Genomic DNA, 13,449 nt, shown 5'->3' with positions numbered 1-13,449 from the left:
ACTTACACAGTATTTTTCTGGTTTTTAAAATTATGTGCAAATTTCTGGCAAAAGACAATAATTATCTGTAATTAAATAAGTAACACATTATATAAAGGTTTAGGTCCTTACTAACACTTTAAAGTTTTTTTAGTACTTTTAAGGTATATCTTATTAGTTTTTTGTATAATTTTAAATTTTTTGCCAGTTAATCTGACAAAAGTAAAACGAGTAAAGCCAGAGTCAGAAAAACAAGGCATTGCAATAGTCCAGGCAGGAAGTAGTAGAAGCAGAAATGATAAGCTCTAAGTCCTTTAGAGCAGCAACATGCTAGAAAGTTTCAACCTCGAGACAGCAGCAAACTTTTTGCCATATGTGATTTAGTGTGAACTTATTATCAGTTCCTGCTTGTTGATGGTAAAACTTGATTACCAGTGAGCACATTGGTGAAAGAATGTGTTATGTGTGTGTGTATAAGCCTCATATATAAGCCTATAGGTATTAATAAAACTTTACCACACATTACTATTTTTTTATTCATACACTGCAATGAAAACCTTATTTCACCAATTAGTTAAATATAAACTAAATACAAATATTTATTTTCTTTATTTTTCTTTCTTTTCCAAAGCATATTTTCCTACAGTTGCTACGCTACCACGCTGTAACAATTGGCATTGGCTGTCTCACCACGTTTCTTTGAGCATGATTGGCTAATCTGACTGTCATCCAGAAAACTGGCCAATCATAGTTGAGCGCGCCCTTCACCCGGTCAAATTTGAAAATCCGCCCATTAGAGCGGGTGAGTTGCTACTGCTTTCGCCACTCGGTCTGTCCACTATCAGTGGCTGTTACCTGGATTATCTGCCTGTCAGTTTATTTTGGGCGAATTTGAGTTGTGGGATGTCAACAGAGAGCCAAAAACTGGAATATGGACAGAGAAGAAGGTCAAACGGGATCTGTGGCAGTATCAGGTAAGAAAACATGCTCCCTGTTATTCTCCGTAGCAGCCGAACGTAGCGTTAGCTGTGTTTTGTGTTCATGTACGTGATTTTTGCAGCCCAGTCTAAAAGTGAAGTTAACCGCTAAAGTTACGTGAATTACAAACGAGTGATGTTGATCGCACTCAGTGAGCTTAACTTGTGGGCTGTTTGCGTTTTCTGATATAAACAGTGTCTCTTTGGTTTCTTTTTAGTTCTCATCTGTTCAGTGTGTTTTTGTTGAGCGCAGTGTGAAAGCGATATACTGTTAATATTTGTCCTGAACCGAAAAGTGCCAGGTGACTTAGCTTGCGGCTAAGTGAAATAGCTAGGTGACTAGTCTAGTGCTGGAATCCTCAGAAGCAGATTCTCAACACTCCGAACCAGCACAGCACAGCGGATCGTTAAACTAGTGAACATCCATCCGAAAACCACCGCAGCTCGGTCGGAGCACAGCAGTCTGAAACACGGTAATGTTACTCGTTTGAACCACAGCAGTTTTACTGCTCTTTTTAATGTAATTTACGGTGAATAAACCCCTAAAACACAGATGAAGAGTAAAGTAACTGATAAAGTGGAACTTACTGAATCAGGAACGAGCGCGAAAATGAAGCTTTTATGAAACCAATGAAAAGTAAAATTGACTAAAACACATGCCAGTCTAGGCCACAGCACTGAGATTGGTTTAGATCCGTTTAATTTAAATAAATTTATATAATTAGTCTGCAAAAAGACTGACATCAGGAGGGACTGCATCCTAAAAAGCCTGGTCACGTATTTGAACGAAGACCAGTCTTTTTTAAAGCAATACTTGGTACGTTTATTGTAATACAATTTACATGTATATATGTTTATTATAATACAATTTACATGTACAATGTGTACATGTAAGATAGTAGGCATAAGTAGATGTTCAGGATCTCTCAAGATACCAGTGATGACACCATCAAAATTACACCATGTGTTTTTTACAAATGAATGGTAAAATCCCTGCATGTCATGTAATTGGAGAGATTAATAATTTACCAAAATATGCACTTTCACTAAATCTGTGCAATCACAGTGAAAGCAATGATTTTATGAAGGTGTTGCTGTACAAACTTTAGAACTGACAAAATGTCATGATTCCAATCTAATGATTCAGCACTTATTCACAGATGTAACTGCCATGATTAGATATAACCAAGATGAGTCTTTGATTTATTGATTTGATTAGACTCTGATTTCTGCAGATAGAATACATAGTGCTGATGCTGAAATAGCATCTCAAAGTTCATCCTTGGAAGAAAACTGATGTCTAGAGCCATAAATATGTAGCTTAATGACGTTCTGTGGGTTTTCAGAGGGACTCAGACAAGGTTAACATGCCATGACTTGATGAAAGTATGCTTTAAAATTTTAAATTGTCTGATGAAGTGGCTGCATGTTCACCTTATCTAGGTTACACTGGAATTTGAGACACTACTTCAACATCAGCAATATGAATTCTACCTGCAGTTGATTCAGAATCTAAATCTATCCAAAAGATGGATCATTTTAGGATCATTTTTGGCAATTACATCAGTAAATTAGCACTCTAATATTCCTAATATTATTGGTGCAAAATCAGCAGCAGCTAACATTTGATTTTGATTGAATTTGAGCAGATGATGGTAAATAGCTAAGCTACAGTTCTGTTTTTCACAAGCCTTGAAAATGCAGACTTCTGCTTGTCCACTTCTCTGACCGGTCAGTGATTGTTTGTTTGTATTTATGTTCAGGTCTGTCATTGGTGATGCGGAGAAGGACATGTGAGTGAACAATGGGAATTTACACAATTTGAAGAGACGGTAATGAGGATCATGCTGAGCTATTGGACACTGCTATTGCAATAGAGGTTAACAACCTTGGAAATGCATTCATCATGGTATTTGGGCTCCTTTATGCCCTTGTTTTCAGCTTTCAGACAACTTGAGTTTGTCCAGAAGATCTTGATGATTTTGGATGGACACAAGCTAAACAGAAAAATGTTCATAAGTGGTGGAAAGTAAGTTTCTTTGGATGTTGCGGCGTTACAGCTCAGGTTAAATGTTTACCAAATAAACTGCATTGAGTCTTTATGTTCATGTTGGTTTTTGAAATTTTAGTTATCTTTATGCTGACATTTGAAATGGCATTTTAAAGGAGTTGGTTTTGCACTGTAAATTTTTTACTACACTTAGGGTGGGATGTTAGTGTTAAGATGTTAAACCCCTCAACATGACTGAGGTAGGAAAGCACCACCATGTATATATTGCCTAATTGTCCTGTGTCATGTAGGGCTGAGAGCACTTTGTTTTGGATTTGAGCTAACGGTGGTAAATAACTAAACTACAGTTGTTTTTTTCAGTAATGCCCAAACTTTTCTTGACACTATTTTTTTATATAAACTGAATCTGTTGAATCAGTCAATATTTGGTAAAATTTGCATTACTTGTCTTACATCATTAGAATGACATAATTTAATATATTGTCTGCTTAATTTGAATAATTGACAGGTTGTTCAAGCTGTGACTTCTGGTCCAGGGTGTCCGATCTACTTCTAAAGTGCTTTATTATTATTATTTTTTTTTTTTACTTTTTTTGAGTGGGTAAAATAGATGTGAAACTTTGTCACTGCCTGAATTATTGCTGATGTCAATAAATGTACCTGAAGCAGATTTTCTCACTCGTGTCTATAAATAAGTAGAACAAAGGAAATTTATTGACATGATATATTCTGTCTCTGTCCAGTCAGTCTTCGCAAAATGGCAAAAGCGGCCAAAAAACTGTAAAATAAGTGTTTCCCTGCAGAACTTTTAGTGCCTTTACTTTGTTAAAGGTGTTTTATTGCAGTAATTTAAAAACCATCTGTTTAAGAACTTTGTGCTATCTATTTATTGAAGGTGTTTGATCATAATAATTTGGTAAAACTCTGTAAAATAATTTTTTTTTTTCTGCAAAACTTATTGCTTTTGTACTTTTTTTGAATTAGGATATTTTACTTTAATTTTATGTTTTCTGTTTGGCAGCCGCTGCTGCCAGTCATTTGACCGTTTTTTTTTTTTCACAGTGCATGCAGAGGTAATGTGTGAACCAGTACGGACACCAATACTAACTCTATCTAACCTAACTAGACTATAAGTCCCGATATTTATTCTACTGTTCCACTTTCATCTAAAGTCTGTGTGTTCTGTGTCACCAATAGGCGTGCAATGATTAATCGACAGCCAAATTAGTTGGCAGCTAATTTAACTGCCGGTTAGTTGGTGACGTCATCTCGCGCTCACTAGGAACGTTTTGACATTACCGCTTACTGGATAGTTAACAACAACGCGATGGCTGCCTCAAGAACAAAATCCTCAAAAGTGCGGAAGAATTTCACGCTAAACTCAGAAAAAAAGGTTGTCAGTTGTGCTATTTGTAAATCCGACCTCCTCCATGATGAAGCATCTGAGAGGAAACACATCGACTCACTGGATAAAGAAGATTCATCTCGGTAAGACATGTTGCGTCCCAAACCACATACTAGCTCACTAAATAGTGTGTAAAAATAGCGCATATACCATTAGACGTGCACTCAGTGTAGTATGTGAAGTACAGACGTGTGTGGTTTGGGATGCGGCAATAGTTCTGCTAGCGAGCTAGTTAGCTAATGTTAGTGTTAAATTCCGTCCTACTTCATGTTATGAGCTGTAACGTTTCTATTTCGAAATGCAGTTAATGGGGTTGGAACAGAGAAGCAAGTACCCATCGTTTACAACGACCTTGTTTACTTTCCAGATAACGTTTACACTTTTAAGCATTGCATCATGGTTCAAATTTGGCGAACACAGGAGAGCGTTTCCAAACAGTTTCCTGTTCCGAGAACGTTTAGCACCAATGGCAAACAGTTTAAGGAGGTAGTTCTTCGTGAACACACAGGGCAGCTGGACAAAGGGTTACCGTTGAAATGAAACTTTACACAAAATCGTACAAATTTGTGTGCTCATAGAGAAGTTTGCCAAAGTTTTACAATCGTTCGTTATACATACATACATACATACATACACATATATATATATATATAATACATACATACATACATATATATATATATATATATATATATATATATATATATATATATATAAAAAATACATATATATATATAAAATACATACATACATACATACATATATATATATATATATATATATATAAAAAATACATATATATATAAAATACATACATACATACACATATATATATATATATATATATAAAAAATACATATATATATATAAAATACATACATACATACATACATATATATATATATATATATATATATATAAAAATACATATATATATATATAATACATACATACATACATACATGTATGTATAACGAACGATTGTAAAACTTTGGCGCATATATATATATATATATATATATATATATATATATATATATATACACACACACACACATATATATGTACACACGTGTGTGCGTGTGTATGTAAAACAATATTAGATGCTCAAGAAAAACTTATTTTTGTTCATTTAGTATATTAGTAATATCTCCTCATATGTATGTCCCGTACACTCTCGCTCACATCTCTGAGCGTCAGACTCTGCTGGACCTCAGAAAGTATTTCATTTATGTTGTCAGTACCTGTTGGCTTGGTTCATGCAAAAGGCCACGAGACCACAGTGCTGTGTGATACAGCTGACCAACAAAGATGCACTGCAGGCAAAGCTAGTGGAGGCATCATTGCACCAAGAGACCAGCGGTTCCCATATATAACCCCATTTCCAAAAATGTTGGGATGCTGTGAAAGATGTAAATAAAAACAAAATGTAAAGATGTGCAAATCATTTAAACCCTATATTTCATTGAAAATGCTTCAAAGATAACATATCAAATGTTGAAACTGAGACATGTTTTTTTGAAAAATATATGCCCATTTTGAATTTGATGCCAACAACACATTCCAAAAAAGTTGGGACAAGAGCAACAAAAGGCTGGTAAAGTTGTGTAATGATTAAAAAAAAACACCTGGTGATTGCAACAGGTCAGTAACATGACTGTGTATAAAAATGCATCCCAGAGAGGCTGAGTCTTTCAGAAGTAAAGATGCGGAGGGGTTCACCACTCTGTGAAAGACTGCACGATCAAATAGTGCAACAATTCAAGAATAACATTTCTCAATGTAAAACAGCAAAGAACTTTTGCTTCTCACCATCTACGGTACATAATAACATTAAAAGATACAGAGAATCTGCAGAAATTTCTGTGTGCAAGGGACAAGGCCAAAAAAACTGTATCTGCTGGCCATGATCTTTGGGCCCCCAGGCGGCACTGCATTAAAAACAGACATGATTCTGTAGTGGAAATCACTGCATGGGCTCATGCTAATTAAAACTCTTTAACGCAAAGAAGAAAGCATATATAAACATGATCCAGAAATGCTGCCACCTCTGGGCCTGAGCTCATTTAAAATAGACTGAGGGGACGTAGAAAAGTGTTCTGTGGTCTGACAAATCAACATTTGAATTTCTTTTTGGAAATCATAGAGACTGTATCCTCTGGGCTAAAGACCACTCAGCTTGTTATCAGTGCACAGTTCAAAAGCCAACATTCATGATGGTATGGGGGGCATTAGTGCACATGGCATGGGTGACTGGCACATCTGTGAAGGCACCATTAATGCTGAACGATATATCCATGTTTTGGCAACATATGCTGCCATCTAGACAATGTCTTTTTTAGGGAAGGCCTTGCTTATTTCAGCAAGACAGCATCAAACCATATTCTGCATGTATTACAATAGCATGGCTCTGTATTAAAAGAGCCTGGGTGCTAAACTGACCTGCCTGCAGTCCAGACCTGTCACCACTGAAAACATATGGCACATTATAAAAAGAAAAATATGATAAAGGAAACCCTGAACTGATGAGCAGCTGAAATCCTATGTTAAGCAAAAACGGGAAAACATTTCACTTTCAAAAAGACAGCAGTTGGTCTCCTCAGTTCCCAAATGCTTACAGAGTGTTGTTAAAAGAAGAGGTGATGAAACACAGTGGTAAATATGAGCCTGTACCAACTTTATTGGAACATGTTGCTGGCATCAAATTCAAAATGGGCATATATTTTTCAAAAAACAATAAAATTTCAAAGTTTCAACATTTGTTGTCTTTGTACTATTTTCAATGAAATATAGGGTTTAAATGATTTGCACATCATTGAATTTTGTTTGTATTTACATTCTGCGCAGCATCCCAACTTTTTTGGAAACGGGGTTGTATCTCTAACCCTCAATATTCACTCCTTCAATAACAACCTGCACTAACACTACATCAAACTATAACTGACTACACAGTGGGAGATGAGTGATTACTGAAAGAAGCCTGGCTCAGACATTTCTGTAACGGGCTGATGTCAGCGTGTTTTATACTGCTTGTATTTTCCATGATTTATTTGTGTGAAATGAATACTTTACAAAGAATTCCAACTGGTCTATCTCCCACTACCACTGCCTTCCCATGAAATACTAGCATTACAGATTTTGCCAAGAGCATTTTTACTGCTGCCTTTCAACTCACACTTCTAACATGTTGTTAAGATCTGTGTACTAGCATGTGTGCACGTCAGAAATTGCTTTGTGGTATCGGTCATCAGTATCCCCCTTCAATCATCAGTGTCCTCATTGCAGATACTGCATTTAAGTGCCAATATCAGCACAGATACAGTATCAGTTTCGGTGCAACACTAACTTCAATGTTCTGGCACACACATTAGAGGCAGAACAAGTTGGACTCCTTTGACTGTTTCTGGACCATTACTTACCACTCCCTCCATGTCAGTCATGTCAGGTGGAGCAATTAAAGACTGCACCATGAATTTGTGTTTGCTCTTCTCGTTGGGGTCATAGTCAAATGGCTGCAGCATCACTGCAAAAACATACAGAAATAAAACACATAAACAGAACTTTTACACACACACACACAATTTAAGCCATTTATCCTTCCGGGTCGCAGGGGGATGCTGGAGCCTAACCCAGGGGTCACTGGGCAGAAGGCAGAAAACACCCTAGATGGGTCGCCAACCCAAAGGGCCAGACCTTTTACGCAGCTGAATATATGCATCACTTCCCCTCACTGATGGTTAAACACATTTATAAAATCTAATCAAATTTCCACAATGCGGACAGAGAGACCATGTTGCTGGGTGCTAAACTGTTACAGAAAAAGTATTACTTTATGTTAGGACATACTACTTCTTTTAGAAACAGAGTAATATAATTAGATTTAATTAAAATATTTTAAAAAACCACAAGCAAAGAACTCTCCAAACTATGTCAAGGCAAAAAATAATATTCCTTCGCTCCTTGCTTTCCGCAAGAGTTTAATAAAGAAAGATGTGGGACTTATTTATTTGCTGAATTTAAAGTATAAAAAGTGGTTAAAAAAATAGCAATAATGTTTTTCATTATTTAATCTCTCTCTCTCTCTCTCTCTCTCTCTCTCTCTCTCTCTCTCTCAAAACAGTGTTCATCTAAAGTGCAATTTCAAAAAGGAAGAAAATCATATAGAGCTCTTGTGTATATATAGTGCAAAAGTCTGGATGCACATTTTAAGTTTTTCAGTGAAAATACATACACATCCTTTACAGAGAACACACAGTTTATTACACCATTACAGATTTCTTAGCTGAATTGAGCAACATATTGGACAGAAAGGAAAACCTAAAATGTGGCCTGTGCAAAAGTTATGGCACATTTTGATGCTTTCTTTTTCCATATATTAACCACAACAAATAGAAAGACACTGTGCACTAAAATTTGAAGAAGAATACCATATTTATTTCTTGTGGAGGATGTGTAAGTGTCAGTTCAGAACTAGATAGAAAAGTGACAAGCTTTATCGTTTATTTTTATTGTTTTAAGATAATACTGCATTTTTACCTGAAACCAGCTGGCTATCATTTTAGTTTAACAGCTGCTGTGTTATTTGATGTCATTTAAATTACAGCAGGCTCATGCAGAGTTGTTTTTTTTTTTACTGATTTCTGTTTCTCATTTTCTTATGTCTGTCAGTAAGAGGTGGGAAGTCTGCAGCAATTTATTCTTTCTAACGCTACACTTTTCCTCCTCCTGCTCCTGTTTTTTGAGGGCATACATTCATACCCAAAAAGGCCTGTTTTTCACTGATGCTCATTCCGTGCATGATTATTGGAAAACTGCAGTTAAATTTAATTAAAAACAAATGCGCTTTGATTTTCAAAACCAGGGAAAACTCTCTCAGATGCGGCTACCAGAGGCGAGCTCATATAGGGGACATGCCAGTTCGCCAGCGAGTTCCAAACTCACTCTGGTTTTGTGCATTATTACAGCCAAAGGCTTTAATACCGCTAAATGAAAACAGACGGCACTGACAGATTAGGAATGTCTGGTTTCGTCAGTCTGATTTTCTGGCCATTTGCAAAACAATGCTATGGCTATTGGCATAAAACACTGCTAAAATCTTTTAAGGATGAGCACAGAGAGAAAAATCTCCATCCATCTCTATATGAGAACCAGGAGATTCCAACAGTGTGTCAAAAAGCCTTGCTAGGATTTCTTGGTTTAAAAAATAAAATTGTAGTTACAAATTCGGCAGCAAAGGTAACCTTTACTACTAAGGATATAAATTTGGGGTTTTTGCTAATTAAATGAGGAAGTTGAGAGGGAAAAAAGCCAAAAGAAAATATAATCAGGCCTAACAAGACAACATTATTTATAGATTGCAAAACTTTCATTCCCCTCTGCTGCTGTCAAGCCAATGTGCCACATACAGAGGGAGAAAATGTAGAGGCAATGCAATCAAACTTCTAGAATTCAAGGCTTAAAGTCGTGAGTCACTCGCTGACCCACAGACTGGTGTTTCCTGGGGCCTCCCCTGCACATGCAAAAGTTTGGACACCCCTTGTCAAATGATTTAAAATAAGCACACACCCTACGTTTGTGCATTAAAATTTGCAGACAGATGTTTAAGTTTGTTCTCTGTAGAGAATGTGGTAACTTATTTACACTTAATCAACAAAACGTTTGCATTCGACGGTAATTTTGTTTTCTCCAACACATACAGTCATACTATTAGCTAATCATCAACCCCTGTGTTAGGGCAGAGAAAAGAGAAAACTATGCAGTAGTTAAAAAAGTGACCTAAATCAGAGGTTCCCAACCACCAGGTCGCATACCAGTAACAGGCCGTTTGATACAGGGCCTAACAATGCAGCAGTGAGCATGAATGCTTAAAGTGCTGAAATTCATTTTATTTGTATTATTATTATTAGAATAGTATTTGTGTAATTAGTATTATTTAAGTGGCATTTTAAAGCTTAATTCAAGCCAACTAATTATTAATTACTAATTAATTACTAATTATTAATTATCTTTTACATGGCCTTGTGTGTGTAAGTATGTTGCTTCAGTTGATGGCTATTAGGGGGGGAAAAACCGACTCTTCGATACATCCCGATGCGGACGTGGACGATTCTGAATTGATTCACAAATGTCAAAAAACTATTTTCTAGATTTTAATTGATAACGCAATGTTAACAGAACACAAAAGGCGGAACTCTGCAAAGTGCGGAAGTGCAGCGCCCGGACAGTATAGAACTTATAGCCTAAAACTAGTGCAGGGGTCGCAACCCAAATGTTAATAAGAGTCATTTTGTCCTTTCAACAAAAATCAAACCAACTTGGGAGCCACAACGTTTTAAGTCAATTTTACCATCTTGGCTGTACATGTGTCTCAGCACGTGCTAATGTCCTAGTGTAGGGTAAAAATATAATACAAACAAAAACGCAGACATACTTTGCTCTACTTTAAGCTTCAGCTCAGCTGTAGTGGCTTTTCTTGCATCACCAGCTGGAAAATTTTCCACAAAAGTAGAACAGTTTCTTGTAAAATGTCTCTCAATGGTCTACTTTTTACAAGGCTGAAGTCGCTTCTCGTTCGAATTTCTCCGTTCCACCTTAAAAGGTGCCTGAGGCGCCAGAATGTAACTACTGCACCATTTAAGGTGGAACGGGTCAATTTGAGCGGGACGCTGGAGAACGAGAAACTGACTTCACATGTTTTCTTTAGTGTTTTACAGTTTCTCGTTGCAGCTTTAATGTATCAGGAAACCAGCTGGACTGATAATAAATGCAAATAAGTCTATCTGTCTCCAAATTATGGATGTTCGTCTTAAATCTTTGTCTTTGTCTTTTCGTTAGCTACTAGCTAGGTGAACTAGCAGTTATAGGCTACATTAATTCCAGTGTTTAAGATCATTTATTGTTGAAACTGTGTTTGAACGATCAGCAGGGCTTCATTTTACTGCAAATGAGGCCAGTAAAAGAGCCGCATGTTGCCGACCCCTGAGCTAGCATATGGAAGCACTTTGTTTCTGCCCATTTTCCGCCCGGTTGTGGTTGCTTCCAACCAGGGGACCATCGATCAAGCGATGTCAGAGCTTCCACCCAAACTGAAACGGACGAAGCGAACTACAAACTCTATTGCAACTTTTATTGCCAAGGATTTGGATCCGTACTCAGTCGTTGAGAACCAGCGTTTTCGCGCTATGTTGCACACTTTGGAGCCGAGATACAGTGTCCCGTCTTGAAGATATTTTACTGACATAGTGACCCCCCCCCAACCGAAGTTATAGAATCCCTGAAGAAAACGGGCAGAATAGCTGTAATCTGCTGGGTGGACACCCACTGCCACAGGATCTTATTTCACTGTTATTTTACCGCAGATGAGTGGCAGCCTGCGTCTCATGTGCTCCAAACAAGAGCAGTGAATGAGAGTCTTCCAGTTGACTTGCCATATTGCTTCCATTTCATTTATTAATAAAAGATATTGGAAGTACATTCATTATGGATCATTACAAATACTTTGATTTAAAAGTTCCAAGTTGTCACAAAGTGAGAAAAAAGAAATCCTGTATAGAAAAAAAGATGCATCAAGATGCATCAACAATCATTTTATAATCATACTGCAGCCCTCTGAATCGTAATCGAATCAAATTTTGAGGTGCCTAGAGATTCCCACCCCTAATGGCTATTATAAGTGATAAGGTCAAAAATTTAAGAAACTCCCTTGCCACACTCCAGCACAAAGAGTAAGCTGCGTTTGGGTTTGGTTTGAGTTTTATTTTCTCTACAGGATGCAGAAAAGGTAGTCTATGCATTTATTACTTCAAGGCTAGATTACTGTAATGCCCTGCTGTCTGGATGTTCCAGCAAAAGCCTTAACAAGCTTCAGTTAGTCCAGAACACTGCAGCCAGAGTCCTCACAAGAACCAGAAAGTGACCATATCAGCCGAGTTTTATCAAAACTAAACTGGTTGTCTGTTAAATTTCGCATCGACTGCAAAACTCTTTTTACTGACCTATAAAGCTCTAAACGGACTCGCCCCTCAGTACCTGAGTGAACTTCTCTCCTACTATGAACCATCACGCCTACTTAGATCACAAGGTGCTGGCTTACTATTAGTACCTAATTAATAAAGTTACATCGGGGGGGAGAGCCTTCTCATACAAAGCCCCCCAGTTTTGGAATAACCTTCCAGTCAGTGTTCAGGACTCAGACAAAGCCTCAGTCTTTAAGTCTAGGCTAAAAACTTACTTGTTTAGTAAAGCCTTTGGTAATTAGTTTTCCCTGTTAAATAAAAGGTGCAGATCTGGGGGTTCATGGACATAGAGTATTATGGTAAACTGTGAGTGTTGGTGCTGTCGTCCCACCTTCACTTTAAGTTTGCTGACAGTGGAGTGGAGGGGCGCTGATATCTCAGGGAGTCCTCATGTCTCTGTTACCTTTCTGGCTTCTGCCTTTTAGTTGGGCTGTAATTAACTAGACCTGCTGAAGTCTGTGCTGCACTCTCTTAATACTGTAATCTGTGATCAGTCACTCTTTACAGAACTCTGTGTGTTTTCTTTGCGAAGCTGAACAGCTGCCCATCCTGTGCAGTCTGATGCTGTTGCTTCTTATGTCTTGATCGGGTGCCCACTGCTGGCCAGCCTTCTGGACTGTTTCAAATAAAAAAAAAAATGATAATAATATCTGTCTAAATAATAAGGGGGAACCTAACATTTCTTTGCTGTTTCCTCCATCCTGGAGTGTTGTGAGCATCGATGACCGCACACAAATGTACGTATGTGGACTGAAAGGACGACAATCTTATGACAGCCACAGCGTAAAAGCGTCAGAAGAGAATTTAAAATGCTAATGTGCCTTGCATTTTAAATGTTGACCCAATGCTGTTCACGTCTGACAAAAATACTGGGGTCAGAAACAGTGGAATTCTGAGTGTAATTAACAAATCTTGATAGTACTGAGAAACTCTACAAAAGCTCTGGCAATCAATAGTGACTGCGCTCTAGCAAATGGAAAAGGGTTCAGCTGCAGTACTGTACTTTCAGACCCACACTCTCAGACCTGCACTCTCAGCTCCGTATATGATGTGACATAGTGG

The 13,449-nt window shown here is 37.4% G+C and overlaps 1 protein-coding gene across 2 annotated transcripts in view; it reads right to left on the bottom strand.

Moving 5' to 3' along the window:
* The window catches only part of vapb (VAMP (vesicle-associated membrane protein)-associated protein B and C), a 44,783-nt gene that overhangs the window by 11,431 nt on the left and 19,903 nt on the right, over window positions 1-13,449 (bottom strand). For both annotated transcript variants that reach the window (XM_036571439.1, XM_036571440.1), the window contains one exon: window positions 7,792-7,895. In XM_036571439.1, coding sequence (XP_036427332.1) covers window positions 7,792-7,895 — 104 coding nt within the window. The remainder of the gene's footprint in view (window positions 1-7,791; window positions 7,896-13,449) is intronic.

The sequence above is a fragment of the Colossoma macropomum genome, unplaced genomic scaffold (genome assembly GCF_904425465.1).
Source record: "Colossoma macropomum unplaced genomic scaffold, Colossoma_macropomum, whole genome shotgun sequence".
Lineage (NCBI taxonomy): Eukaryota > Metazoa > Chordata > Actinopteri > Characiformes > Serrasalmidae > Colossoma > Colossoma macropomum.
Note: the sequence above shows the minus strand (reverse complement) of the source record. Positions and strands in the feature narration are given on the sequence as shown.